The following is a 27,463-nucleotide window of genomic DNA, read 5'->3' as shown; positions in this document are numbered from 1 at the left end:
AAGTTAATAAACGTCTTTAGATATAAGTGTACGTGAGCGTTTTTTTTTACGAGTGAGGCACACCTTGCGCCGTCGTTGACGCCCACGAATGGACTTTATGTCTCGAGTGTGTTAATATTTCAATCAAATAAGAAAATTATTCGCCCGATTTATCTCCAAGGACGTATGTAATACGCCAGGAAACAAATGCACAAGCACAAGTGACTCGAACGTTTCTGCTCGCAGCGTGTCTCTTTATTAATTTTTTTTAAAACGTTTTTTTTTTCAACTTGGTGTGAAATTGACATGTACAATTGATTTATAATTAGTTTATAATTAGTTTATAATTAGTATAATTTGAGTGATGATTTCTCCGTCCTATTGCATTTTTATCCCGATAAATCAATCGCGAATACAACAACGAAAGATACTTAGCATACTTGATTCTCTGGTCGGAGTTTTTATCACAGATCGTAATACTCGGGCACTGTTATCTGTTATTCTTCGATATAAATTGCAATTATCTAAAGAAATGAAGTCACTAATACTTTACTGTGTAATGATATCGAAATGTTTTTACTTATCAGCCGCGTGTCCCAATTCGATGTACAGCAACGACAACGAGAAAATAACGTATTACATCATATATGATTGTTGTGATCAGTAAAATAATTTATAGCAATTATTCTAATGTATTATTATTGGAACCTATCCTACAAGTGCGAATTCATTCGTTTAATCAGCGAAACGATTACCTCTCTGCAAATCGTTGAACTCGTTAAAGAGAGTCTCATCCGAAATAACCAACTGTCTCAATTGTCTCTAACTCTAAATAATGGACATTGGTGACACTTGTCCGTCCGGGAGAAAACACCGGCTGCGATCGTCGTCGTAGTTCTGCAGCCTACGTCATCGCTCGGTTTACGCCGTGGCATCACGATGGACCGGTTCTGCGAAGGTGCCCCCACCGATTTTTCTGTTCGCGTTCGCGGCGCTCGCGGTCCGCAATTTTTCTCGTCGCAAAATATTGAAAGAAAGAACCCTGGCGTGTCGCTGTGTATGAATCATTGCGCGAAACTTTTATAAAAAATAAGCATCGAGATGAAACTTTCAAGTCGCGCGTAGGCTAACATGTCTTTATAAGAATTCCTCGCCTTTTATCGACCGTTCTCCATTTTGGATACTTTTTCCACGTATCGAATGCCACGTATAGTTCGTATGCGTTGCTTTTGAGTTGTTATTATATTATAATTTTTTGTCGGATATCATTCTGCGCATGATAAAAAAATGTTTGGATGTTTATAAACAGATAGAAATAATATCATGCGACTGAAAGCTTATATATTGTAACAAAGTTTAATTGTATTTAAATATTTAAAAACGCGAAATTACATTTTGCACAAGTCAATCTATGTTGGAATCCAGTTTGGAATTTTATCCACACGAGATGTACATACAAGAGATCAACAGGTGCACGCGTGCACACTAACACGGGAAAGATAAAAAGACCACATCCTGCGTTTACGTGTGTGTTACGTAATGCATACGCTGATGCGTGTATGCGTACTTACATGTGCACGAAGCGCGTCTAAATACATGAGTCGATGTAACGTTAAATGCCACCGAGTAACGAGTAATGCTCATTGCGCGCAATGGAAAGTAATAGAAATAATAATAGTGTCTCGACATTATTTTGCTTCATCAACGCTCTACGTTAAATTTAATCGGTAATACGTATATGCTTATCTAAGAAAGTGAAGTATGTCACAAAATACCAAAGGATAATTTTTTCTTAAGCCTTCAATAATATCATCGAATATTTCCCGTTATCTCGGCGTCGCGCGAGCTTTGGAATTTGTCCGACTAGGTTTATTAGAATTTGACATTGACCCGTAGGCGTATATTCGCGCTATCGCTGTGTAAATACGTGCACGACGAAGATAAGTCGCAGATAAGCCGCGAGAGAAAGAAAGACGGACTGTAATCTGGCAAATATACGTAGCGTTGTAAGCAACATAAGCGATACACCTGGAACCGGTAGCGGCGCGCGGTGTGTACGCGCGTGTTCACGGGGTCACGCATTCTAACACGCGTTGCCGGTCGTGAACAATATCGCGAATACGTCCCACGTCACGATCAGGAGCGGCGTGTGGGACACACGAGGATGGGTGGCAACGTCCCACGCCGAACCAACGGGCCACACGAACGTGCAGAGAGGCACCGCCGCGTCGCGTCGCGTCGCGGAAAGTAGGGGTGCCGCGGTGTTCACCGGCATAAAAGATCCATGGTTGGTATATGTCAGTGTCAGTGACGGGAGAGAGGAACGGAGAGGAACGGTGGAGAGAGAATCTTGTGGTGGTCACCTAGACCAGCGGCGGTGAGTAACCGCCGATGCCACATCGACTCGCAATATCGGACCGAGAACATCGGTTCGCATCATCTCTCGCAATCAAGGAGCCGGCTTGTTGTTAGTCCCGAGTGACCGAAGAGAAAAACAGAATTTCGGAGTTTACGACGTGCGAGCGAAAAGAGACTCCGCGCGCACGTATCTGACGCGGGCGAAAGAAAGTCCCGAGAATCATACAGAAGAAACGAGTTTGTAAACGAGGCCGGTCACAGCCGAGCTTCAGTACGTCTGGGAGACTCGATGAGTGGCGCGGGCGCGTGCGAGCGAGCGGTGTAACGTATAGTTAAGACCGAGTGCCTGGATGATAAACGGTTGTACGCCGGGCGATAAAGCGAGGGACTCTTTTATATTTAGTTAACAGTGATTGAAAAAAAAAATTAGCGCGGTCGGCAGTGGGTGCGCGGTTTTTAAAAGCTTCCTCTCGGTTTTTATCGCATTTACACGATCACGAGTCTTTCGCGCTTGTGTGAAAATTCTTATTGGAATCGGGAAAAATTAGTCGAAAATAATCGGGTTGTGATCGAGCGACTGAAAAAAACGCGCGGCGATGACTATTCACAAGAAGGGCACGGTGTCGAAGATGAAGAACACGGGGACCGCGAAGAACGAAGTGGCGACGACCTCGACGTCCTCGGATGTGGCGACGACGGAGACGGTCGAGGTCGTGTCCTCGACCAGCGTCGTGGAGGAGTCGAATCAGGTGAAGGAGAGCGAATCCAGAAGTAGCGTGGTGGAGGTGACGAGCGCCAGTCGCGAGGTCATCATGGATTCCAAAGGTAACGTTATCAAAGTTATCGAGACACCTCCGCAGACCGTCCAGCAGAGCTCGTCGTCCAGCCGAAGGACCGGGAAGAGCTCTCAAGACTTCATAGCCGGGGAGCAGGTGCAATCGATCAAGCAAGCGAAGACGACGCGCGAGATTCCGCGCGAGCACGCGACATCTCTTTCGGAAAGTCACGAACGAGCCGGCCAGTCCGTGCAGACGCAAAGTCAAAGCGCGTCCCATTCAACGGTGCAGCAGTCGAGCAGCTCCTCCAGCATCTTGGTCGAGAGTTCATCAGCGAGCGAGGATCGTAGCGGGCATCGCTCCACCGTTGCGGTTTCTCACGACGTTGAGAATGGGGCTCACGTTCCCGTAATTCAGACGGCATCGAGATCGACCGAGAGTACGCACGTGAGCAGCGAAACGAGCGAGGCCGTAACGAAGGACGGCCAGACGGTGTCGAGCACCACGAGAATACGCGAGACGGGAGGAAGAACCGACGACAACGGCAGGATAATGTCCACGTCGAACCGGGAAGTTGACAGCGAGCGGACGGTCACACCTTCCAACATAACTGTCGTTAAAAATACCGATGATATCGAGAGGACCGGTAAGAAGACGCGCGGCGTTTCGAAGTCGGAGAGACCGAAGGTCGAGATACCCACGCGCTGCAACAAGCCCGGCCAGTCCACGTGGGACGGCACGTTTACCTACGAGAAGCCCGTCACTCCTAAGGGTAAAAATGTCATTGATAAAACGGTATCCGTAAGCTCGAAGACTCACGGTGACGCGAGGGACAGTAAAAGCATTAAAGTCACTCAAGAGACCTCTTCGGCCCAGGTTATCGATCAGACCGTATCTTCGAGTTCAAACGTGACTCGAGATTCGAAAACGATAGTCGACAAAGGTCAACGGTCGACGACTCATCTTCGCGACGTCACGTTGGAGAAATCCGCCGCGGACACGACGGATTTCGCCGGCGAAAAATATCCGAAAGGGCCGTCTCGTTACTCGAAGCTCGGCGACTCAACGTGGGACGGGAGCTTCGTCGTGGAGAAAATCGTGACGCAGCCGAGACGGCGTAACGAGTCCGACGTCAACGTATTTCGTCACGATCGCGGCGACGATGTCGTGGAAACGACGCAGAGGCGAGATTTCAAGGAAAAAAGCACGGACGGTACGTACGAGAAGGAGTCGTCCGAGACTACGCGTGTCGTAAAAGGTGCCACGGACAGCACCAGATTCATTTCCGAAGAGCGACGTGACGTAAGCAGAGAGAGCTCGATCCACGTCGACGGCACAGCACCGTCGAGCAAAGAGGAGCACCCTGCTCGCGTATCCAGTCCGTCGCAACGACGACCCGGCAGACTCGGCGATTCCGCGTGGAACGGTGAATTTATTTACGAAAAGTCGCGGGACGACGCGAAGAGGCATCCCTCGGACGTCACCGTTGTCCGCAGAACGGAGAAGCGTCAAGACTCCGTGGACGTTCAGGATGTCAGCGAAGAACAGAATATCTCGAGCGTCTCCGAGTCGGTCTCCGCGTCTTACATCGTCGAGTACGCGATATCCAGCGACAAGAAGAACGTCGAGAAGGTCACGTCGGTGTCCGAGGTGATCTTGGAGGAAGATGGTCCTGAGGATAAAATCGCGCGCGGTCCTAAGAGTCCGGAAAAACAGTCGAAAATAGTAGACACGACCTCGCGCTGTTACAAGCCTGGTCAGTCCACTTGGGACGGCACTTTTGTCTACGAGCGACCGACAACACCTGACAGTCGCCGAAGACCGGAGGACAGACGCGCGGTAAAAACCGTCGATATTCGGGACGTTACGGAAGACAATTCGATCAACGAGGCTGATGTCACGAACACCTCGTACATCGTCGAACATTCGTCGAGTCAGCAGAATTTCTCGGACGTCAAGGATGCCGGTACGACGTCCACGATGTACGAGACAGTCGTTTACGAGGGACGTCCGGTCGAAACGACGATTAGATTTGACGGAGATACGTCGCGAGGCAAAGTTTCGACGACGGAACGTCGGGCCAGTCCGTCTCCGCGACCTAAAAGTCCGGAGAAGACTCCGAAAGATAGAGATCTGCGAAGTACCAAGCCCGGATCGTCGACGTGGGACGGAACTTTCGTCCTGGAAAAATCACCGGAGAAGAAACGACCACCTAGCCGAGAATCCATCGACAGTAAATTACCGGATAAACTACCTCGTCCAGCGGACAGCAAAAAGACATACGTTAGCGAGACCGCTATCGATCTCCGAGACGTCACGCGGGATGTATCCAGCACGTCAGAGATCGTGGAAAGTTCCGTCGTTATGGAGCAATCGAGGACGCACGAAAGTTACACGGATTCCTCCAATCTCGATTTCTCGGCGACTTCCGTCGAAGCTGTTATTATTCACGACGGTCAGCCGGTAACGACGCAAAAAACAGTGACTATTCAAGAAGGCCCGCGTAGCCCCGCGAAGAGCCTGCCTGGCGGTGACGTAATAACTACTACCGACGTTAAAGAGACCACTGTTAAGAGCCTCGAGAAGAAGGAGTCTCGCGCGGACGATAGAAGTTATCGACCTCTGAAGCCAGGCTCGTCAACGTGGGACGGATCGTTCGTGTACGAGAAACCAGATGAGAGAAGCCCGAGCGATAGAAAGCCGTCAAAAGATACTCTCGGAGCTGTGGATAAACCAAGACCAATTAAAGAAAAACCGACCGGCAAAGTTGATCACAGAACAGTTACGATATTGGACACATCGAAGGATATAACGAGCACTGCCGATTACTCTACGAGCTCTGTCACGGTTGAACGAACATCCGTCACTGATACGGAGAAATACGACTCTTCAAATATATCGAAAACTTATATCAACGGAACCGCGGAAGACGAAGTACGCGAAGTCGACTTTAACAGGCCGAGCCAGCTGTTCGACGGGAAACCTAAGCCATCGCCTCGACAACGTCCGGAAGATGTTACGGAGCCTAAACCGCAAAAGAGTCCGGTGGACAGAGCACATCGACCTTCGAAGCCGGGTGCCTCCGCCTGGGACGGATCTTTCGTGTATGAGAAACCAGAAGAGAAAAGACCGGGAGATCGAAAGATACCGAAAGATACGCCTGGAACTGTAGATAGGCGAAGCCCAATTAAAGAGAAACCGAGTGACATTGATCACAAAACGTCTATTACGATATTGAACACGTCGAAGGATATATCGGGTTCTGCTGCCGATTATAGAAGCTCCGTCACGGTCGAGCAAACGTACGTCACCGATTCAAAGACGTATGACTCGTCAAATATATCCAAAGTTTACATCACGGATAGTTCGGACGATAAAGTATATCCGATCGATTATGAGACGCCGAAACAGCCCTCCGACGAAAGGCCTAAACCGTCGCCTCGACAACGTCCGGAAGATACTACGGAACCTAAAGACGAAAAGCCGCAGAAGAGTCCGGTGGACAGAACGCAGCGATCGTCGAAGCCAGGTGCCTCCACCTGGGACGGTACTTTTGTATACGAAAAATCGCAGGACTCGCGAAAGAGACCGACAGACGAACGAAAACCGATTGAAGAAGGGAAAAAACCGGCGGATCAGAAAGAAAAACCAACGCCGACTCCGATTGCGCGAAAACCAACGGACCGGGAAACGCAGAGGGACGTCACCGAGATCAGATATGTCGAAGATGTCGCGGATATCACGCGTGCGGATATCGCGCGTACATCCGAGGTGCTTCAGCAATCCTCTTACGTAATCGATCAGTCTTCGAGATTCACTTCTGTGCAAGACGCGCGCGATGTTAAGGACGAGCGTGTCATCGCTGAATTTACGACGGACGCGCGCAAGGATGTGGTGAGTAATTGCGAGACGTTAAAATGTTTCTTTATTAGCTGTCCACAGGAAATTGCTAAGACTACAACTCATCCGGTTTTCCGGGATAATACTTAAACGAAAAAAAGTTATCTCTGTTTCGATATTTATTTTTAGAAGTGCAGTCAAATAACGAAAATTCAAACTTCCTATTCTTCACATTGATATACTTAAGTTTACGATACATTAATTTCTCGATAGTCACTAGCGATCGGATGTCAGACAGTAAACAGATTTATAAAAAAAAAAAATTATAAAAATTACTTATCGAGACACTTTGAGCTCAGCCTCTTTATTACAATAGTTGTTCACAGGAAATTGCTAAGACTACAACTCATCCGGTTTTCCGGGACAATACTTAAACGAAAAAAAATTATCTCTGTGTTTCGATATTTATTTTTAGAAGTACAGTCAAATAATGAAAATTTAAACTTTCTATTCTTGACACTGATGTACTTCAGTTCTCGATACATTAACTTCTCGATAGTCAATAACGATCGGATGTCAGACAGTAAACAGGTTTATGAAAATCTTATCGAGACACTTTGAGCGCAGTCCTTGCGGAAGAAGGCTCGTACGATACTTTCACTTCCAAATCGGGCGAAGGTTGTTGGGTTCACGTGTGTGGCGCCGTTGAAAATAAACCTGACGTAATACGGCGGGGTTCGTAGAAGGACGGGAAGGGTTAAGTGTAAAAGAAAGAGAGTTGTTAAATCTTCTGCGTTTGAAACAGACAGAATGTATATATGTCGCGTTCCTGATATATACGAATTTCTGCACGGCTGAGCCCGGCCGATTCATCGAATTATTGTAAAGTGAATCGACCGGAAATCGATTATCATAATCGTTATATCATAATCGTCTTAAATCGCCAATATGTTGTTAATGTTGTTATTGCATAATACGGAAATTTATGATGATATATTCTAATGTTATCATCGCTCGACAAGCTTTATGCGATAACCTCTGTTTTCAATTAAAAACTGAACCTTGATATTTATATCCAGAAGAATTTCTTTGAGATGGATCTAATATTAACACGATCACTTTACATTCAGTTTAAACTAAAGGCGATATCATTATGTTTTCCATTTTATCTAAGTAATATTATATCAAATATTATGTTAAATAATATTGTGGTAGAAAAACATCTAATCAACTTAATTATCGCTGTATTATTTATATTTAGATATATTATTTATTACAAAAGTACGTACACTGTTGAAAAATTTTTGTAGTTTTGTTAAAAAAGGTCCTTGTTAAAATTTTTGTGTAAAATAATCAACATATACATGTGTAGATTTAACATATGCCTGTTATGTTAATTGAACTTAACAAATTTAAAATGTAAAATTATTAAAATAATTTAAAGAATATGTTAAAGTAACACAATTTGAACGTATTTATTAAATGTGTTAAAATTTACAGAAAATGAGTGTTGATTTTACTCTATAATAGAAGTGGGAATAAAAATTTACAGAAAAAGAGTGTTGATTTTGTCTTACAATCTTAACTTCAACATAAAAGTTATGTTAATTGTACACATAATTAACCTTAAATTACGATCAGAGAATTACATTTCCTTTCTATTGAAATATTTTAACATAGTATCGGTGTTACCATTTAACACATCCATATTATGTTAAATTAACACAAAAATTTGAGTGGACCGTTTGGGACATGTGATTTATGTTATATTTAACACAAATTTTCCAACAGTGCATGCAAAGAAAAATTATTATGATTATTCACAATTTCTACAAAAAATTCTTGAAATTGTTTCCGCCGCGGACATGTGTAAGTGTAATCACTTGCAATTAGGCTTAATCGAGCGTATGCAGAATAATTGCACCCAATATGAGCAAATTCGGCAGTGATGTCACCGCTCAATGTAACCGATTTAATGCACGACCAATTGAATTTTACGCGTGTTCCGCCTCGCTTATCACGGTCGTCTTGTTTAAGTGCTATAGAAATCTTAGTTAAGAGATGCCACGCTGAGAGAGACACGTGTACATTGACGTCACTCATCGCCGGTTACAGTATCGATAGCAACGACCGATAACATTAAATAAAATAATAACGGTATAACAGAGTAACAGGCTATATCATTTTGCAATAATACCTTGTATATATCCGCTGTATATTTTGATACGCTATACAACTCAATATCGATTTAATCATAAATACAAAATCGTGGGTATCAACGGGTTTTACACTGCGTCGCTTCGGCGGAAAGTGACGCTTTTTCATAGAAATGTGTGGGTCGATATCGAACATAAAGATAAATGCCACAGATGACACTTCGGACTTTACTGCTATAGCGATAAAACATTAGTGTTCCTAGAAGATTGAAATTTAGAGTTTATAGCAGAAACAATACTTAATTTTCACTCAATTTCTTTCAATTTTTTAAATTATTCTTTTTTTTACAGAAAAAAACTCGTGCATCTTTTCCGCGCTCTATTTTCTTCTAATTAAATAAGTTCAAATTTTGTGTCACGTCTCGTAAAATCTTACGATTAACGTACACGTTGCTTATATTGAAGATTCAGCGAGGATATTTTTCACGATTAATTTCCTAACTAACGACGCTCGGAACAATCTGAAACTTCATGTTCGCGTAGCTTCTCGCAAATATTTGGCATCGACGCGCGACGCTTCGAAGTTCACGTCATCCAACGTTATAGTTGGAACATTCAATGCTTCGCTCACGAGGATAACTCATTGTCTAATAAATGCGCCAGTAATTTGCGGTAGATTCTCACATTTACGCTCGCCGCACGAATTAAAAATAGGCATTCGTAACTTATTCCGCATCACACCGACAGTTCGTTTTCTTTAAAGCGGCTTCGTTCCAATTCTCACAGCCGTGACTTTACTCCGAGGTCTCGAGATGATCGATAAAATGCTTTAGTAAGCTCCGCACACGTGTTTCCCCGTAAGTGTTACCTCATCTATCGCTTTGTGAATGGATACGCCCAATAGATTCTTCTCTCCATAAATCTTAAGATCAGAAAGAACGCTCTCCGGAGGGTATATTTGTATTATAATAGCAATTTTCGTGGCGTCGCTATTGAAAACAATTCACCCCGATGCGCTACGTTACACAGACGCCCCCGTTGTTTTTGATTGTTCAACATGCAAACAGCTATAGAGAAGCGTGGCCTACTTGCATCGAGACACGATGATACATACGATGTATGCGAACACGCGTGATCGCGTTTTCTCGACGCGATTCAGTATTATTATTTTACGATGACGCAGGCGCGCGCGATATCTCGTCGTGTCATATATATTACGGCATCGATAAATATGATATCTTATTAACGACACGTAATCACGTTCGTCAAATTTTTTTCAAGCGGAAAATTTTTTTAAGTTGTTTGAAGTACTACGAAAACAGCAACACGGAGGATCGTTCTTAAATATATAAAATTCCTAGACACCCAAAATTATACTCATCACGAAAGCACGTGAAATCCAAATTATGTAAACGAGCTTCATTATGGGCAACTCTCGATATCGTTGAGGAGGGGGGCAATCAGCTTAAAGACTCAAGCTACTTAAACCGCTAATTAAATGCCAAAACTTCGTCTGATGTGCTTTACACGAATTACGTTCGTTAAAAACCAAGTAAAGGATTTGGCTAATAGTATCAGCAAAACGTTATTTGCCTTGCTTCGTTGTAGAGTCAGGTTGAAGAGCGAGCGTGCTTGTGAGCATAATGAGCAGCTCCAAACAAAATCGAAAATAGGCACATAAACTTTTTAAGTGCATACACAATGGCGCAATGTGATGCAGAATCCCGACGTATAACTAAAACATCGAAACCCCGGCTGGAATAATACATATTTTTCGCAGTAAATTTCTTGTAGATTTATAAGATGCTTGTTAACATTAGTAACGTTAAATTGATTATCAATTTGATAATGTGATATTATACATTTTCAGCCTTGGCATAAATGCTTTTCAAAAACGATCTGCGAATATCTGCGTGCAATTTGAAAGACGAAATGTATGAAATTAAATAAAAATTACTAAGCATAAAATTCCGCACAATAATCGAAAATGTTAACATTTATTTATTCCGTATATATCGATCAATATTTACTTTTTAAAGTGTAAAGAGTCACAATTGTTCATGAAAATTATGGAAATTACAAGCAAAGAAAGTCCTTATATATATTTTTTAAACAAAAGTAATAGAGAGTTTGTTATAAAATAAAATATTTTGTATAGATCTTTGTATAAATTTACATTGCGGTGATATCACTCTATTTCTGGAAGTGATGTCGTTAACGAAACTAAATTGCAAAAGTAAGGTTTGACGGTTCGACAAGCGCGTTACACGATACGCTGTAAGCGTGCACATAAAAGCGATATACACCTATCTCGCGTTACCTGCATTCCGTCGAACTAAGCATTACCGGCGTTCCTAATCTCGTTCATGCTCGCGGCGCTCATTATGCAGCACGTTTGAAGCTCGTAATAAACGCCCGCGGAAAAACGAAGCCGCATTTACGTCGTTATTGCGCCTCGAAGTCTTTGCCAACGTGCTATCAAGGCGTTTATGATTAGCATACTGATCGAGTATCATAGGTCTTTATTTTTTTTTTAAATAATTGTTATGACATTGACTTTAGGCGAATTGGCATGTTGCTACGCAGTCGTCATCCGTTACGCGCAAAGTTGTGCCAAAGTTTGCAAGTGGTAGCCATAACTGATCACATTTACGTTTGACATTTCCTAACAGTTTATATGCCATATCGATGCAAGTACTTTCTTATTATAGTACGAACAAAGTGTTACTTACACAACGCTAATGCTGCAGCTATAAAATTCTAGATATTATTAATTTCTAGAAGCGTGATAATACTCGTTACAATCTGTGTAATAATTAACAGCGTTTGCACTAACGATTGCTAATAACGCTTTCACATACAGCTTGCACTGTGCGTGAAAGCGTTATTAGCAAAATGATAATCAATGCAAGTATTAAGATATTAATTAGTTAATTATCCTGCTTTGACATATTTAGATCTCGTTATTACTTAATAAAATGTAAGAAGTAGAAAGTTATATAGGGGAGATCGGGACAAACTCGACACGATTTTTTCAAAGGCAATTTTCAACAACTAATTAAAATTTTCAAGCGAATTCAATGGTACAAATTTAAAGAGTGTTCCTTCAGGTACAAAATTGGTTAAGGAAGTTTTGCTGTACGTCGCTTTCTTTTGCCCCCAGGAAAAGAAAAATAAAGCGAAAACAAATTTTCAAATTGAAAAATGGGGTAAACTCGACACTTATTTGTCTGATCGACACAATTTGATCTGGAACTTATTTTTTTTGTCTGAAAATAAAAATACATTGATTATCGTGTATTTAGAAAGTACAAAAACTCGGAATAAAGTAAAACAATCATTGGAAATAATGAGAAAAAAAATTGTTGAACTTTCAATTATCTTCTTCTGAATGAACTCGTGTCTGAAAAACAATTGATGCAGGCAGGTAAACTCGCGATCGGACGTGCGTACACACTTGTCATGAGCCGTACGGCTGCATGACAATTTTCATTTTTCCCTTGTTCAGGCAAGTACAGCTTCTTTCATCATTTCCTTATCTATCGCTGGTCTTTTTCTTTTGTACGTACGAACCATTTTGCTACCGAAAGCAAATGACTTGTTTACAACGCTTTATCGAAAGAGGTTAGTGTCGACTTTGCACCGGTGGCGTGGTGTTAACTTTACCCCGGACGTCGTTTTTCACTTTTGTCACTCCAAAAACATAAAAGATTTGAAAATATGCAAAAACGATTATCGCGCGAATTTATATACCTAGAGTATCGAATTTCCCATCAAAATCACTTACATGTAGATTCGCTCGAAGAGTAAAGCTCGATGAAAGAGTAGACATTTTCAAGAGATTAGAAAAATTGCTTTTCGGCTTTTCTTGTTTTTCACCATCGAAAAACGCTTATGTCGCACTAGAAATTACACTCAGAATGTCACCAAATTCCGTTGACAATATAAAGACCTGTGTCCACGATGCTAGAACTCGGTCCAAGTTCTCGGACCGAGGAAAAGTTAATGAAACTTGAATCGTGAACCCACTGAACTTGGATGCAAAATTGGTGTGTCCACGATCCAAATTTCAGTAACTTTCCCTCGGTCCGAGAATTTGGACCAAGTTCTAGCATCGTGGGCACAGGCCTTTAGACGCAGTAGGGTAAACAAGTTTCTACGATAGATTTAAATTGGCAAAAAGCCTAGTGTCAAGTTATAAAATGATGATTTTTTTTGTATTCTTCAGAGAGATGTTACCGAGTCAACGAAGAAATTTATCGACAAAGAGCAGGTGACTAGCATGGTAGCGCGGGATGTCGTCGACGACACCCGACTCGATGCCATCACCGGCCCGGCATCCCGATCTCCAGCGGATTCCACGAGGAGACCGTCGCCGGAGCGGCCCGGTTATCCTCGTGGAATACCTGGACTCAGGGAAGACGATCGACCGAAATTGACACCAACCGCTGGGAAGCCCAGTCGACCTCCACAGCGCGAGAGAAGTCCTCAGCGGCCAGCAGAACGTAGCAGGTGGATGAAAAATCAAGTTTTTAAATTTTATTTTTGAATTATTCGTATTTTTTAAAGATATATCTAAACGGTGAGAAAAAATACGGCTGCGACAATTTATAACTTGACGATATTGGTTTTCGCAGACCTTCCGAAGTTCGGCCGAGGTCACCTGAAAAGCTTCGGGATTACACATCGCCGACTAGGAAACCGCAGCCGGCGGCTGGCAAGCCGAGTCGACCCGAAGAAAGACCCGCAGCACCTAGAAAACCCGATAAAGGATCTGGACCCACGAAACCAACGGAGAAAAGGCCGACTGCGGAACCTAAATCTAGTCAGTTTGCCGAGAAGCCTGAAAAACCGAAGAAATCGGAACAGGACAAGCCTAAACGAGGGGATCAGAGTCCAGACTCTCTCGACGAGGACGTAGTCCATCCTAAACCAGTGCCGGTACCGGATATATTGTCGAAAATTCCTCTGAAGGAACAGTGCATTTGCGAGCTTTGCACTTGCGGGTGAGTCTTCCTTGCGGTCGAATATTATCAACGAATATTATACATAGATAAAAGTACAAAAATGAAAAAAAAATTAGTACAAATATAAAACTTAGATTAGACTAGGCATTAGGTCGAAATTCCACCACATCGTCTAATTATTTCTGCACATGCATCAATCTTAATAATATATTGATAAACATTTCACATGGAATATAATTATCAACTATAGAGCTAGCACGAGAGTACGATTTAATTTAACTTATCAGCACGTTCGCTGCAGAGAGGAACACGGTTGACCTACTTCTAAACATTATTAACAAGATCAGAATACAAAACTTGTCGGAGTCGAGATGCAAATTGAGGAGAGGAACAGGAGATTGTCTTCAAGGCCATATTTCCTACTCTATTAAATTCATTGCAGCAATTCATTCAAAGCCGGGTTTATTATGTACGAATCTATTTAATACGTTGCTTTAATATTGTTCCAATACAAAATATATTACTTATTATTTTCTGCATATAATCATAATTTCGTTACGAAAAAGTTTTATCCTTTTAATAAAATTATTTTTAATTATTAAGAACATATTTATTTAATTAATTCAATTCTTGCTATGAAAAGATCAGTAACGTATATTTATTGATCTTTTAAGAAAGCAGCAGTATCACGCACGCAGATTTTTTTTATTCAGAAAACACTATATATGTATGCATAATGTGCCAAAGTAGGACACGAGACAGATCCTTTTACGGCAAGTTGTTCTGGGTGGATGGCAAGTCATCGCATGAATCCTTCCTTATTCGAACTTTCCAACCTACGTAGCTCTGCAAGGCGGTGACGAATCGTGCAAATTTACCATACAGCTTCAGTAATTGCGTTAGACATATCATCACTTTTTGAGAGTACTTATTATCACTTTCAAGGAAAGTGGCTGATTATGGAGATTAATGTGGCATTTAATTTCTTCTAAATCTCTTTTAAATTCTTTAATTTTTTTTTCAAAGTTTTTTTTTTAAATATTGCTAAAGGCGAAAAAATATCTCAGCAAATTAGCTTATATTTTTTATTTTAGCTTTTAATTTGTGATTTTTTCACAATAACGACCATGATTATGAAAATACATATATTATTATATATAATAATCGGTCTTGTCAGATTGAAAATCTTGACCCAGATAGAGACTTGTAGTGCAGATAGATTCGCGGGCTCGGAGTATAAGTTCGTAGAAAATTAGTCGTGTCGTGGCCGTCTCAAGAAGTAATTGCGGTTCGTCTACTCGCAGGCGATTAGTCGTTGGAAATTTCTACGTAAGTTTGCTTAACTTTGAGGTCTGCTAAAACTTCTCTCTCTCTCTCTCTCTCTCTCTCTCTCTCTCTCTCCCGGTTTAACGCAGCTCTAAAAGGATGTTCATAATGTGTCATGTAACATGGTTTTATCCAATAAAAAATACAAAAAATACGCCACTCGACTTTGACCAAAGTCTGGCTTTTACGGAATTGCGTTTCGTAACATCCAATGGCGAAGAAGAGGAGCGAAAAGGAACAATAAGAGCGCACTTTGACACTGCTTCATGTAGTCACACAGAAATTGGATATTTCGTAGGGAAACCTGTTGTCCAAAAATGAATCAAATTGTTTCGCATAAAATATTGGCAACGATATCGTGTTCTTTTTTTCCCATATCATTTACGCTTAATTAACCGATATTGCCCATCGAAAACATCACCAACAGGATGCAATTCATACCTTTCACAGAAAGGAGAAAGCTTTTTCTTAATTAATACGATCAATGTCGAAAGGAACGTCATTCGTCGTTCAATAAAATCTTAAGTATATACTCTGAGTTATATTAAATTATAACCGGAAGGTATCTAAAACTTCCAATGCAATTGCATTGTAAAGAACTTAATTGGTATTCTTGTAATCAAGCCGAAGAATGTTTAATTAATTGAATATGTACCAATAACAACTCGATTTACGCGGGATCGCATCTCGTTAATACGTACGCTGCGTCGCCTGACTAATAATGGCTTTCCCTACCGCGTCACGTGCATGAAACAAACTCGCATTATAGTAAATGTTTGGAGTTAATTAAATTAACTCACGCTGAACAAAACGTATGATTTATTCAGCTTACAATAGCTTATAAAGTTTGTTTTTAATTAATAATATATAGTGTAATATTAAAGTAATCCGCGGATATGATATTTTAGAATGCCGTATTGAGTGAATCACCAGAGCGCAACAATACAATCACAATTTTGCCTTATATCCAATGCATATGCCCCGCAAATACTAACTCCGAGAGTAACAAGATATTAAAAATCACAACAAAACCTTTATACTCATTATAAAAGGATTGATGCCCTTTTGCGTCATTTTTAAATCTCTATATGCGTCAAGCCTTTGTTATGCGCCAGCTTTACTCAAACGAATACGAAAGCGGATAACAAGAATTTTCTATGCGCCCAAGCGCTTTCCTTTTCCTTTTTATATATTTTTTATATTTTATATTTTATATTTTTAATATTAAACAGGCATATATTGTATATGTAATAAGCATAGGTGGAGTTTCGTTTAATAAGATATAGTATTATTACTTTTAAATATAAACGCAACTGTTCAGAGATAGCTGCTTTCCCTTAAATACGAGAATGCCTTTTAAAGCATATTTATTCCTTACGCGATCTGCAAGATGTAATATCATGAACGCTGTATCTGTTTCTGAATTCTAACAAGTGATGATATTTCAGACGTCATCGTTGCCCGCACAATTTGCCCCAAGAACACTTGGAATTTCTTCATGAAGAACCGGTGCACACCGTGACTTCCTACCGTCAGGATTACGACGAAAAGCGCGTGGAGAAACAAACGAAATATTATCATGAAGATCACTTACGTACAGAAGGTGAATTTATCGGGCAGAGACGAACCGATTATGTGGCTACTAAGGGCGAGAGGGCGCCGGTCAGGAAGCCGCAAGACCATCTCAAGCCAGAGGGTGAATTTGTCAGAAGACCAAAGCAAGAGGCGCCTACGAGGGGTGAAAGGGCACCCGTGAAGAAGCCACAGGACAATCTTAGACCGGAGGGCGAGTTTGTTGGCAAACCTCGGGAAGAAGCTCCAAAGTATGGCGAACGAGCGCCGATCACGAAGCCGCAGGACAACTTGAAATTCGAAGGAGATTTTGACAGTAAGTTTTTTTTTCGATACTTGCTCGATGATTCCGCTCGCAAACTTATTGATAAATCTTTTGATTATAAATTGGATCTCAACAGATACCCTATAAGCTTTATATACATATCAAAATAAATGTCTTTTCGTAAAATTGTCTACACTCGATATAGAGAAAAGAATAAATGATTTTTTTTGTTATTTTCTAGCTACAACAACGACCGAGCTGGTTTTCACCGGCACTCCTGGCGAACGACCGATCCCGATACGTCGCAATACTTATACGAAGATAGAAGGTGATTTCATTGATGAAACGACAACGCGATCGCAATACATTGATCATCGCAGCATCCAACGGGCTGAGATAATTAAACGAACGGATAATCTTACCGTGGGAGAGGGTGAATTCACGGTTAGTAGTTTTAATAATAAAGCTTTTGAATTTTGTTTTAATCAAAATGTTTACAATTATTAAAGGAAAAACGAGAGCCAATAATCGAGCAAATAATATAGATGTCAAATTTAAAAGTTTATTTCAATCTCAATAATACATACTAACAATAAGTCGATCCGAAAAAAACTTTAAATAATAATTTGACAACTACTATTTGCTCGATTATTGGCCCTTATTATTCCTTTATTGATTTGAGACACAGATCGAGATCCTTTTATTATTTACAATCATATATATGTGATTTCTGTTCCCTCATTGTTTTTTTAAATTATTTTACAGGGTACCTCTCATATCAAGGAAGATTTCCAGACTCATATTATCGAGCGTGAACCTCAGTGGCGACCAAGATATCCTGAAGATACCGATCGATTTTACAGCAAAACGGATATCACTGACAGTACTACCACCACTCAGGAACAATTTCGAACGTTTGATCAGACAGATTATAAAAGTACTACAGTTATTAAAAGAGCTGACAATCTAAGACCCGAAGGACCCTTCGAAGCATTGCCTCACACAAAAAATGATTACGTTACACCGATATTATTGCCCAGGCCAGAACCACAGAAACCTAAAGATAATTTAAAACCTGAAGGACCGTTCCAAGGACGGCCTAAAGATGATTATTCACCTAAACGCGGCGAACGTTATGAAGTGAAACGGCCAGAGGATAATTTACGTCCTGAAGGACCATTCGAAGGACGACCTAAAGATGACTATAAGCCTACCAGAGGTGAACGAGCTGATGTCAAACGCCCTGAAGATAATTTAAGATCTGAAGGGCCATTCGAAGGACGACCTAAAGATGATTATTCACCTAAACGCGGCGAACGTCCTGAAGTGAAACGGCCAAAAGATAACTTACGTCCGGAAGGACCATTCGAAGGACGACCTAAAGATGATTATTCACCTAAACGCGGCGAACGTTATGAAGTGAAACGGCCAGAGGATAATTTACGTCCTGAAGGACCATTCGAAGGACGACCTAAAGATGACTATAAGCCTACCAGAGGTGAACGGGCTGATGTCAAACGCCCTGAAGATAATTTAAGACCTGAAGGGCCATTCGAAGGACGACCTAAAGATGATTATTCACCTAAACGCGGCGAACGTCCTGAAGTGAAACGGCCAAAAGATAACTTACGTCCGGAAGGACCATTCGAAGGACGACCTAAAGATGATTATTCACCTAAACGTGGCGAACGTTATGAAATAAAACGGCCAGAAGATAACTTACGTCCTGAAGGACCATTCGAAGGACGACCCAAAGATGACTACAAGCCTACCAGAGGTGAACGGGCTGATGTCAAACGCCCTGAGGATAACTTACGTCCTGAAGGACCATTCGAAGGCCGCCCTAAAGATGATTATCGGCCAACCAAAGGAGAGAGAGCTGATGTTAAAAGACCGCAGGATAACTTGAAACCAGAAGGACCGTTCCAAGGACGTCCTAAAGATGATTTTACTCCGAAGACAGCGGAACGTCCTGAAGTAAAGCGACCGAAAGATAATTTACGACCCGAAGGTGATTTCACACGTCGTCCAAAAGATCAATATACCCCCGGCGAGAAACGCACTCCAATTAGGCACACGGATAACTTGTACCCTGAAGGTGATTTTGAAAGACCTGAGCCGATACTTTATGGTCCCGGTGACCGAGCATCTATAGTTCGCCATCCAGATAATCTATTCCCTGAAGGTGATTTTACAGATCGTCCAAAAGATCAATTTACCCCCGGTGAGAAACGCACTCCAATCAGGCACGCGGATAACTTGTACCCTGAAGGCGATTTTGAAAGACCTGAGCGGATACCTTATGGTCCCGGTGACCGAGCATCTATAGTTCGTCATCCAGATAATCTATTCCCTGAAGGTGATTTTACAGATCGTCCAAAAGATCAATATACCCCCGGCGAGAAACGCACTCCAATCAGGCACGCGGACAACTTGTACCCTGAAGGCGATTTTGAAAGGCCTGAGCGGATACCTTATGGTCCCGGTGACCGAGCATCTATAGTTCGCCATCCAGATAATCTATTCCCTGAAGGTGATTTTACAGATCGTCCAAAAGATCAATATACCCCCGGCGAGAAACGCACTCCAATCAGGCACACGGATAACTTATACCCTGAAGGTGATTTTGAAAGACCTGAGCGGATACCTTATGGTCCCAGTGACCGAGCATCTATAGTTCGCCATCCAGATAATCTATTCCCAGAAGGAGAATTTCCAGATAGAGAAGTCAAACCATTTAGACCGGCTGAACGTAGAACACCTATCAAACACGACGATAATCTTCGTCCAGAAGGTCATTTCGTAGTGAGGCCCAAAGATGATTACAGACCAACCAAAGGAGAACGTGCTGATGTTAGACGCCCTGAAGATAACTTGCGACCAGAAGGCCCGTTCGAGGGTCGTCCAAAAGATGATTACTCGCCGAAACGTGCCGAACGTCCTGAAGTAAAACGTCCCGAAGACAATTTACGTCCCGAAGGCGATTTTGAGAGACCGGTGAAAGCACCTATTGGTCCAGCGGAAAGACGCACTCCGATTAAACATCCGGATAATCTCAAATCCGAAGGCAAATTTGAGCGACCTCGTCACGAAGGTTATCGCCCGGCAGAGAAACCAGAAGTCAAAAAGCCAGTGGACAATTTGAGGCCCGAAGGTGAGTTTGAAAGACCACATCCTGGAAAATATGCTCCGGCCGAGAAACGAACGCCAGTGAAGCATCCAGACAATCTCAAGCCAGAAGGTGAATTTATTGCTAAACCTAAAGAAGATTTCACGCCGACCAAAGGCGTTCGCGCAGACGTTAAGAGACCAGAAGATAATTTAAAGCCTTTCAAAGGGCCTTTCGAAGGACGACCGAAAGACGATTACTTACCTAAGCGTGCTGAACGTCCTGAAGTAAAACGACCGGAGGATAACTTACGGCCCGAGGGACTTTTCGAAATACGGCCAAGAGATGACTATAAACCAACGAAAGGAGAGCGCGCGGATGTCAAGAAACCGGAAGATAACTTACGGCCAGAAGGACCATTTGAGGGTCGTCCAAAGGATGATTACTCGCCAAAGCGTGCCGAACGTCCGGAAGTAAAACGTCCGGAGGATAATCTACGTCCCGAAGGCGACTTTGAAAGACCAGAAAAGGCACCTATTGGTCCAGCAGAAAGACGCACTCCGATTAAACATCCGGATAATCTCAAACCCGAGGGCAAGTTCATTGGTAAACCGAAAGATGTTGTACCTACGAAAGGCGATCGCGCTGACGTTAAAAGACCGGTGGACAATCTAAGGCCAGAAGGCCCATTCGAAGGACGACCAAAAGATGATTATCGACCAGTGCGTGGAGAACGCATGGACGTTGTTAAACGTACGGACAATTTGCGTATGGAAGGAGATATAGAAACATATAGATCCAGAGACGAATATACCGATTTCTTAATACGCGAAAGGACTGAAATTACTAAATATCAAGATAATTTACGCATGGAAGGTGAATTTATCGATATGAGAACACGGGACGATTTCAAAGTTGTTAAAGGCGAACGTATGGATGTCATTAAGCATCGGGACAATTTAAAGCCAGAAGGTCCATTTGAAGGCCGCCCGAAGGACGATTATTCGCCTAAGAAAGCAGAGCGACCTGAAATCAAAAAGCCGGAAGATAATTTGAAACCGGAAGGTGATTTCGTACGTCGGCCTAAGCAAGAAGCGCCTAAAAAAGGTGAGAGAGCTGATGTGAAGAAACCGAAAGATAATTTGCGACAGGAGGGCGATTTTGAAAGACCAGAGAAAAAACCGATTGGCCCCGCTGAACGACGTACTCCGATTAAACATTCTGACAATTTGGAGCCAGAGGGTGAATTTGAGAGACCGAAACCTGAAGAATTCAGACCCGCCGAAAGACCAGTTGTAAAGAAACCACACGATAACTTGAAGCCGGAAGGCGAGTTTGTATCTAGGCCGAAAGAAGAGGCGCCGAAGAAGGGTGAAAGAGCCGATATCAGAAAGCCGCAAGATAATTTACGACAGGAGGGCGATTTTGAAAGACCAGAGAAGAAACCGATTGGCCCCTCTGAACGACGTACTCCGATTAAACATTCTGACAACTTAAGACCAGAGGGTAAATTCGAAAGACCGAAACCTGAAGAATTCAGACCCGCCGAAAGACCAGTTGTAAAGAAACCACACGATAACTTGAAGCCGGAAGGCGAGTTCGTATCTAGGCCGAAAGAAGAGGCACCGAAGAAGGGTGAAAGAGCCGATATCAGAAAGCCGCAAGATAATTTACGACAGGAAGGCGATTTTGAAAGACCGGAGAAGAAACCGATTGGGCCCTCTGAACGACGTACTCCGATTAAACATTCTGACAATTTAAAGCCAGAGGGTGAATTTGAAAGACCTAAACCTGAGGAATTTAGGCCTGCCGAAAGACCAGTTGTCAAGAAACCGCACGATAACTTGAAGCCGGAAGGCGAGTTCGTATCTAGGCCGAAAGAAGAGGCGCCGAAGAAGGGTGACAGAGCCGATATTAGAAAGCCACAAGATAATTTGCGACAGGAGGGCGATTTTGAAAGACCAGAGAAGAAACCGATTGGCCCCTCTGAACGACGTACTCCGATTAAACATTCTGACAATTTGAAGCCAGAGGGTGAATTTGAGAGACCTAAACCTGAGGAATTTAGGCCTGCCGAAAGACCAGTTGTCAAGAAACCGCACGATAACTTGAAGCCGGAAGGCGAGTTCGCATCTAGACCGAAAGAAGAAGCGCCGAAGAAGGGTGAAAGAGCCGATATCAGAAAGCCACAAGATAATTTGCGACAGGAGGGCGATTTTGAGAGACCAGAGAAGAAACCGATTGGCCCCTCTGAACGACGTACTCCGATTAAACATTCTGACAATTTGAAGCCAGAGGGTGAATTTGAGAGACCTAAACCTGAGGAATTTAGGCCTGCCGAAAGACCAGTTGTCAAGAAACCGCACGATAACTTGAAGCCGGAAGGCGAGTTCGCATCTAGACCGAAAGAAGAAGCGCCGAAGAAGGGTGAAAGAGCCGATATCAGAAAGCCACAAGATAATTTGCGACAGGAGGGCGATTTTGAGAGACCAGAGAAGAAACCAATTGGTCCAGCGGAAAGAAGAACTCCTATCAAACATGCGGACAACTTGCATCCGGATGGTGAATTCGTTGGTCGACCGAAAGATGACTTTACTCCCAAGCGCGTTGATCGGCCAATTCAAAAGAAGCCTAAAGATAATTTGAAGCCTGAGGGAGAATTCATAGGAAAGCCCAAGGACGATTACAAACCAACTAAAGGCGAGAGAACTGAGGTCGTGGTGCATCGAGACAATTTGAAGATGGAAGGCGATATAGATGTCTATCGATCTCGAGATGATTACGTGACCACGTCTAAACGCGAGCGTGTGGATATTGTTCATCACGAGGATAATCTGAAGATTGAGGGCGAATTCGTTGATATTCATCGGCGCGACGATTATCGAGCTACTCGTGGTGAGCGCAGTGAAATTATCAGGCATGAAGACAATCTTTATCCCGAGGGTGATTTTGAACGGCCGGAGAAAGAGAGAACACCGGTAGGTCCTGCAGAGAGAAGATCTCCCATTAAACATCCTGATAATCTGAAGCCAGAAGGCAACTTCACGCAACGGCCGAAGGAAACCGCGCCTATTAAGGGTGACCGAGCAATCGTCAAGAAGCCGAAGGATAACTTGAAGCCCGAAGGGGAGTTTACGAAACGTTCTGCGAAGAAGGTGGAACCGGCCGAGCGAAGAACTCCGATCAAGCACCAGGATAATCTTCATCCCGAAGGAGATTTCTACATGGTGCCCAAGGACGATTTTACTCCAAAGAGAGGAGATCGATCGCCGGTTAAGAAACCTCAGGACAATCTTCGTCCCGAAGGTGAAATGGAAGTATCTCCGAAGGACGATTATAAATATGTAAATGGAGAACGCGTAGAAGTACGTCGGCACGAGGATCACCTCCGCATGGAGGGACAAATGGACATTCACCGTTCGAGAGATGACTATAAGAAAATCACGAGAGTGGAGAAAGTGGATGTCAAGAGACACGAAGATAATTTGAAAATGGAAGGCGAATTTATCGACGTGCGTCGCAAGGATGATTACGTGTACACGGTTGGCGAACGTGTACCGATCAAAAAGCATCCGGACAACCTGCGTCCGGATGGAGATTTCGACAGACCTCAGAAGACCGTGATCGGCCCTGCGGAGAGAAGATCGCCGATCAAGCACCCGGACAACCTGAAGCCGGAGGGTGCTTTCGAGCGTAGAACTCCGGATAAGATTGGTCTCGGTGAGCGACGGTCACCGATTCGTCACGCTGATAATTTGAAGCCGGAAGGTGACTTTAGCGGACGCCCACGCGACGACTTCATTCCCAAGAGAGCGGAGAGAGCCGAAGTCGTGAAAAGAGAGGACAATCTTAAGATGACGGGCGATTTCGAAGGCACAACGTCTCACAAGTCGACCTACACGGTGGTTCGTGGCGAGCGAGCGGACGTTAGGTCGCACGAAGATAACTTGAAGATCAGCACCGACACTATGGAAACTAAGACGACAAGCAGAGATACTTATACACCTTCCAAATATGAACCTTCTCCCGCTGGCAAACCGGTAAATCGTCGAAGGCACATGGAATCGTCTATCTCGCTCGGTGACGATACCACCGTGATGACCACGACGAATCAACGTAACTACAATACGTACACGAAGCGTACAGGAAAAGATATCGCCGGCAAGATGAGCCACGTGGACTCTGACACTAGAAAGACCGTGGAATCGCAAACTTTGGCTGATGGAACTGTCGTTACGACCGTGAGACGTACAACAACTTCCGATCAGAGAGCCGCTGATGCCCAGACTGTCACTCATCATCAACAGGCGCAACATGTCACGGACCGTCGTGCCACTCAATCGATCGATGATTCGCGAAGGACAGCCTCCCAATTAGTGTCCAATCAGCATCACGAGCAGCATCAGAGAACTCAGTTGAACGAACAACATTTCCGATCGCAGAACATGCAGAGTCGTCGAACAATTGATGATAGATCGATCACGGAAGGGCTAAATCATCGTGGACAAATGCGAGGAGAGGATACATCTCGTTACGCGATCGATTCACACAGCGAGCTCCATAAGCAGCAGCAGCAGCAGCAGCATCACGTCGAGCGTCATCACCAGGAAATGACCAAGCGCGATTACGTGAACGCGCACCATGTGGAAAGTCGGCAGAGATCCGCGACGAAGCAGCACGAGCAGCACACAATCTCCAGTCAGGCGCGATATAATTCGAGCAGCCCGGAATTCCGGCAGTCGCTCAACGGGCAAACGACCGTGGAACGATCGCAGGTGGACTCGGCCACCAAGTACGGTCACCACCGCAAGAACGTGATATCCTCATCGTCGGCTGACGTCAGTAACGCGGTGCTCCATCGACGCGGCGCCGCTTCCTCCACCGAGGCGCTACACACGATCTCGTCGACGGCGGCGGACCAGCGCAAGAGCATCTCAAATCTGGCCGAGAGCGGGCAGTACATCAGTAATTCGACGCAGAGCAGTGACAGGCGTAGCTTGACCTCGCTGCATCGCAGCTCTAAAGAGGTCAATCCCTGGGCCTCTTCCAGCTACGAACGCCCGCAGAGAATCGTTCGGCAGGACAACCTGACTGTCGGCGGCAAGTTCTACTCGCAGAGCGAGGCGAAGAGCTACGGCAATTTCTCGCAGAGTACTCAGAAAGTGGAGAGGGTCCAGAGGCAGGCGAACGCGTCCCACATTAATTTGGGCGACGGTAGTACTGTCAGTTCTAGCATGTACAAAAAAGAATACGTTCCTAGGCACAGGGGACCGTGTCCAGCTGCTCTTCTGGAAGCGAAACAGGCGCCTTTCAAACACACCAGGGACACGCAGAAGCACAAGTTTTACATGCCCGTTGTGTCCAACTAAATTGGCCATGTCAAATATAATGTTTTACTAATTTCTTCAGCAATTATGCTGAATGATAGATGCTTGAAGCATTGAAATCAAAATTTCACTCTACGAAGATGATTAAAAATGTACGCGGCACATTTATTATCGCATATAATACTCTGAAAGTTATATTCTGTTATATATCTATCGACCATTCAGTAAAAATATTTATATAACAATTAATAATAATTAATTATGCGTATAATTATTATTAATTAATTATCATATGATTACAATCGGTTATGATAATAATTAATTATATTTCTAATTAATTATACCTAATTAATTATTATTGCTATTCATTATGAGTTATAATCATTAGAAGTATAAAATCATACGTATCATTTATAGTGATTTCTATTTTTCAAAATACTCGAATTCTGCCAAGATTAAACAATTAGAAAAGGATTTTCTCAATAATGCTGTGATGATCTCGCGCTGTTGAAAAGTTAATTTATATTTTATATCCAATAAAAAATCATTTTTAGCAAAAACGATTATAGATACTATAATCGTTTCTAAATTACAACGGATGATATTTGATCTATCGTGATATAAATGTCTCTTGTATAGCAATATATACTTAATATACGCCGTTTCTTTTTAGGATGCAGTCGTGAATGAAAATAATTATATAGTCGATATATAAGTGTATCGATTGCCACTAACTTTTATCTGCCGACGAGCAGGTAGCCACCCGTTATGTATTTCTTTCTTCTTAAAACACGTGTATACAAAGCAATAACTAGAGCTTAAATCCATGATACGGTCGGACCTAATGAAACATTAGTTTCGTCCGATAATTAGGATAGTAGGCGCATTATTATGTTATTCTATTTCGCTGACTCTATACTATAATACGAAGTTTTTATATAGCAGTGAGTTTCTCGCTTATGTTTTATTTAATTTTCAGCTTATTTTATTGTCGCATTTATTTAGCATCATGTTCGAGGAATATACTTTCAGCAAAATATCAAATAGATGCAATTTTCTTTCTTTTTCGTTGATTATTACCCATTATAGATAGGTAATTCAACCCCTGGATGTTGGTTTATTTGCTTTATATCGAACATTTATTTTAATTGAATAAAACCATTTTGTAATTATTTGTGCATGAGTTTTATTTGTTACCATTATATTTATTTTATTAATGTATTCACGCGATCAAACAACGCACATGATAGAAAAATACTTAGTACTGTTATTTGTTGTTTGTACAATACAATGGGCTTCTGTACATTCGATGTATAGCTGTCACAGAGATTAATTAATTGATAAAATTATTAATTGATAAAAAGATTATAAATAAATCGAGTTAAAAGCGATTAGAAATTACGATTTAAGATTTTCATCCAAAATATAGTTTTAGTGTCAATATTAAATAAATTAAGCCAAAGGATCTGCCATTAAAAAATAACGCAATAGGAATGTATATATGTATATTGAGATTTGAGATGACAATCAGATCCTTTTTATCAATACCGTTAGCATGGCCATAAGCTGTTCGCAAATAATGTGAATGAAGCTTTATCGGCCCCATTGCTGATATGAAAAAAAGATCTCGTTTATGTTCCTAGTTCTTTTTTAAACTTGGCTGCATAGACAATAATGGCTCTGGTGTGTATACTAGATTTTACGCACCTTAGAGGTATGTAAAATAAAATATATCGAGAGATATCAAAAAACGTTATTTTTTTACTGTATTTTTACTAGATTGTAAAG

The 27,463-nt window shown here is 42.4% G+C and overlaps 1 protein-coding gene across 1 annotated transcript; it reads left to right on the top strand.

Moving 5' to 3' along the window:
- Positions 1 to 1,976: 1,976 nt before the first annotated feature.
- Positions 1,977 to 26,847, top strand: Sdb (SAXO downstream of blistered). The gene is made up of 6 exons (XM_071713380.1): positions 1,977 to 7,007; positions 13,338 to 13,621; positions 13,747 to 14,115; positions 16,851 to 17,290; positions 17,481 to 17,683; positions 18,005 to 26,847. The coding sequence occupies exons 1-6, from the start codon at positions 2,934 to 2,936 to the stop codon at positions 25,715 to 25,717; spliced, it is 13,083 nt and encodes a 4,360-aa protein (XP_071569481.1). The 5' UTR covers positions 1,977 to 2,933; the 3' UTR covers positions 25,718 to 26,847.
- Positions 26,848 to 27,463: the final 616 nt, after the last annotated feature.

Source organism: Temnothorax nylanderi, unplaced genomic scaffold, assembly GCF_030848795.1.
Source record: "Temnothorax nylanderi isolate EJ_2023f unplaced genomic scaffold, tnyl_v1.0 TNYL_tig0123_pilon, whole genome shotgun sequence".
In the NCBI taxonomy this organism is placed as follows: domain Eukaryota; kingdom Metazoa; phylum Arthropoda; class Insecta; order Hymenoptera; family Formicidae; genus Temnothorax; species Temnothorax nylanderi.
This window is presented reverse-complemented; position numbering and strand designations above follow the sequence as displayed.

Bases quoted from the DNA above. Each gene is read 5' to 3' on its own strand.
- Sdb (XM_071713380.1), top strand. From the start codon at position 2,934: ATGACTATTCACAAGAAGGGCACGGTGTCGAAGATGAAGAACACGGGG. The intron at 14,116-16,850 runs GTGAGTCTTCCT...ATGATATTTCAG, and splicing joins TGCGAGCTTTGCACTTGCGG to ACGTCATCGTTGCCCGCACA. The intron at 17,684-18,004 runs GTTAGTAGTTTT...ATTATTTTACAG, and splicing joins TGGGAGAGGGTGAATTCACG to GGTACCTCTCATATCAAGGA.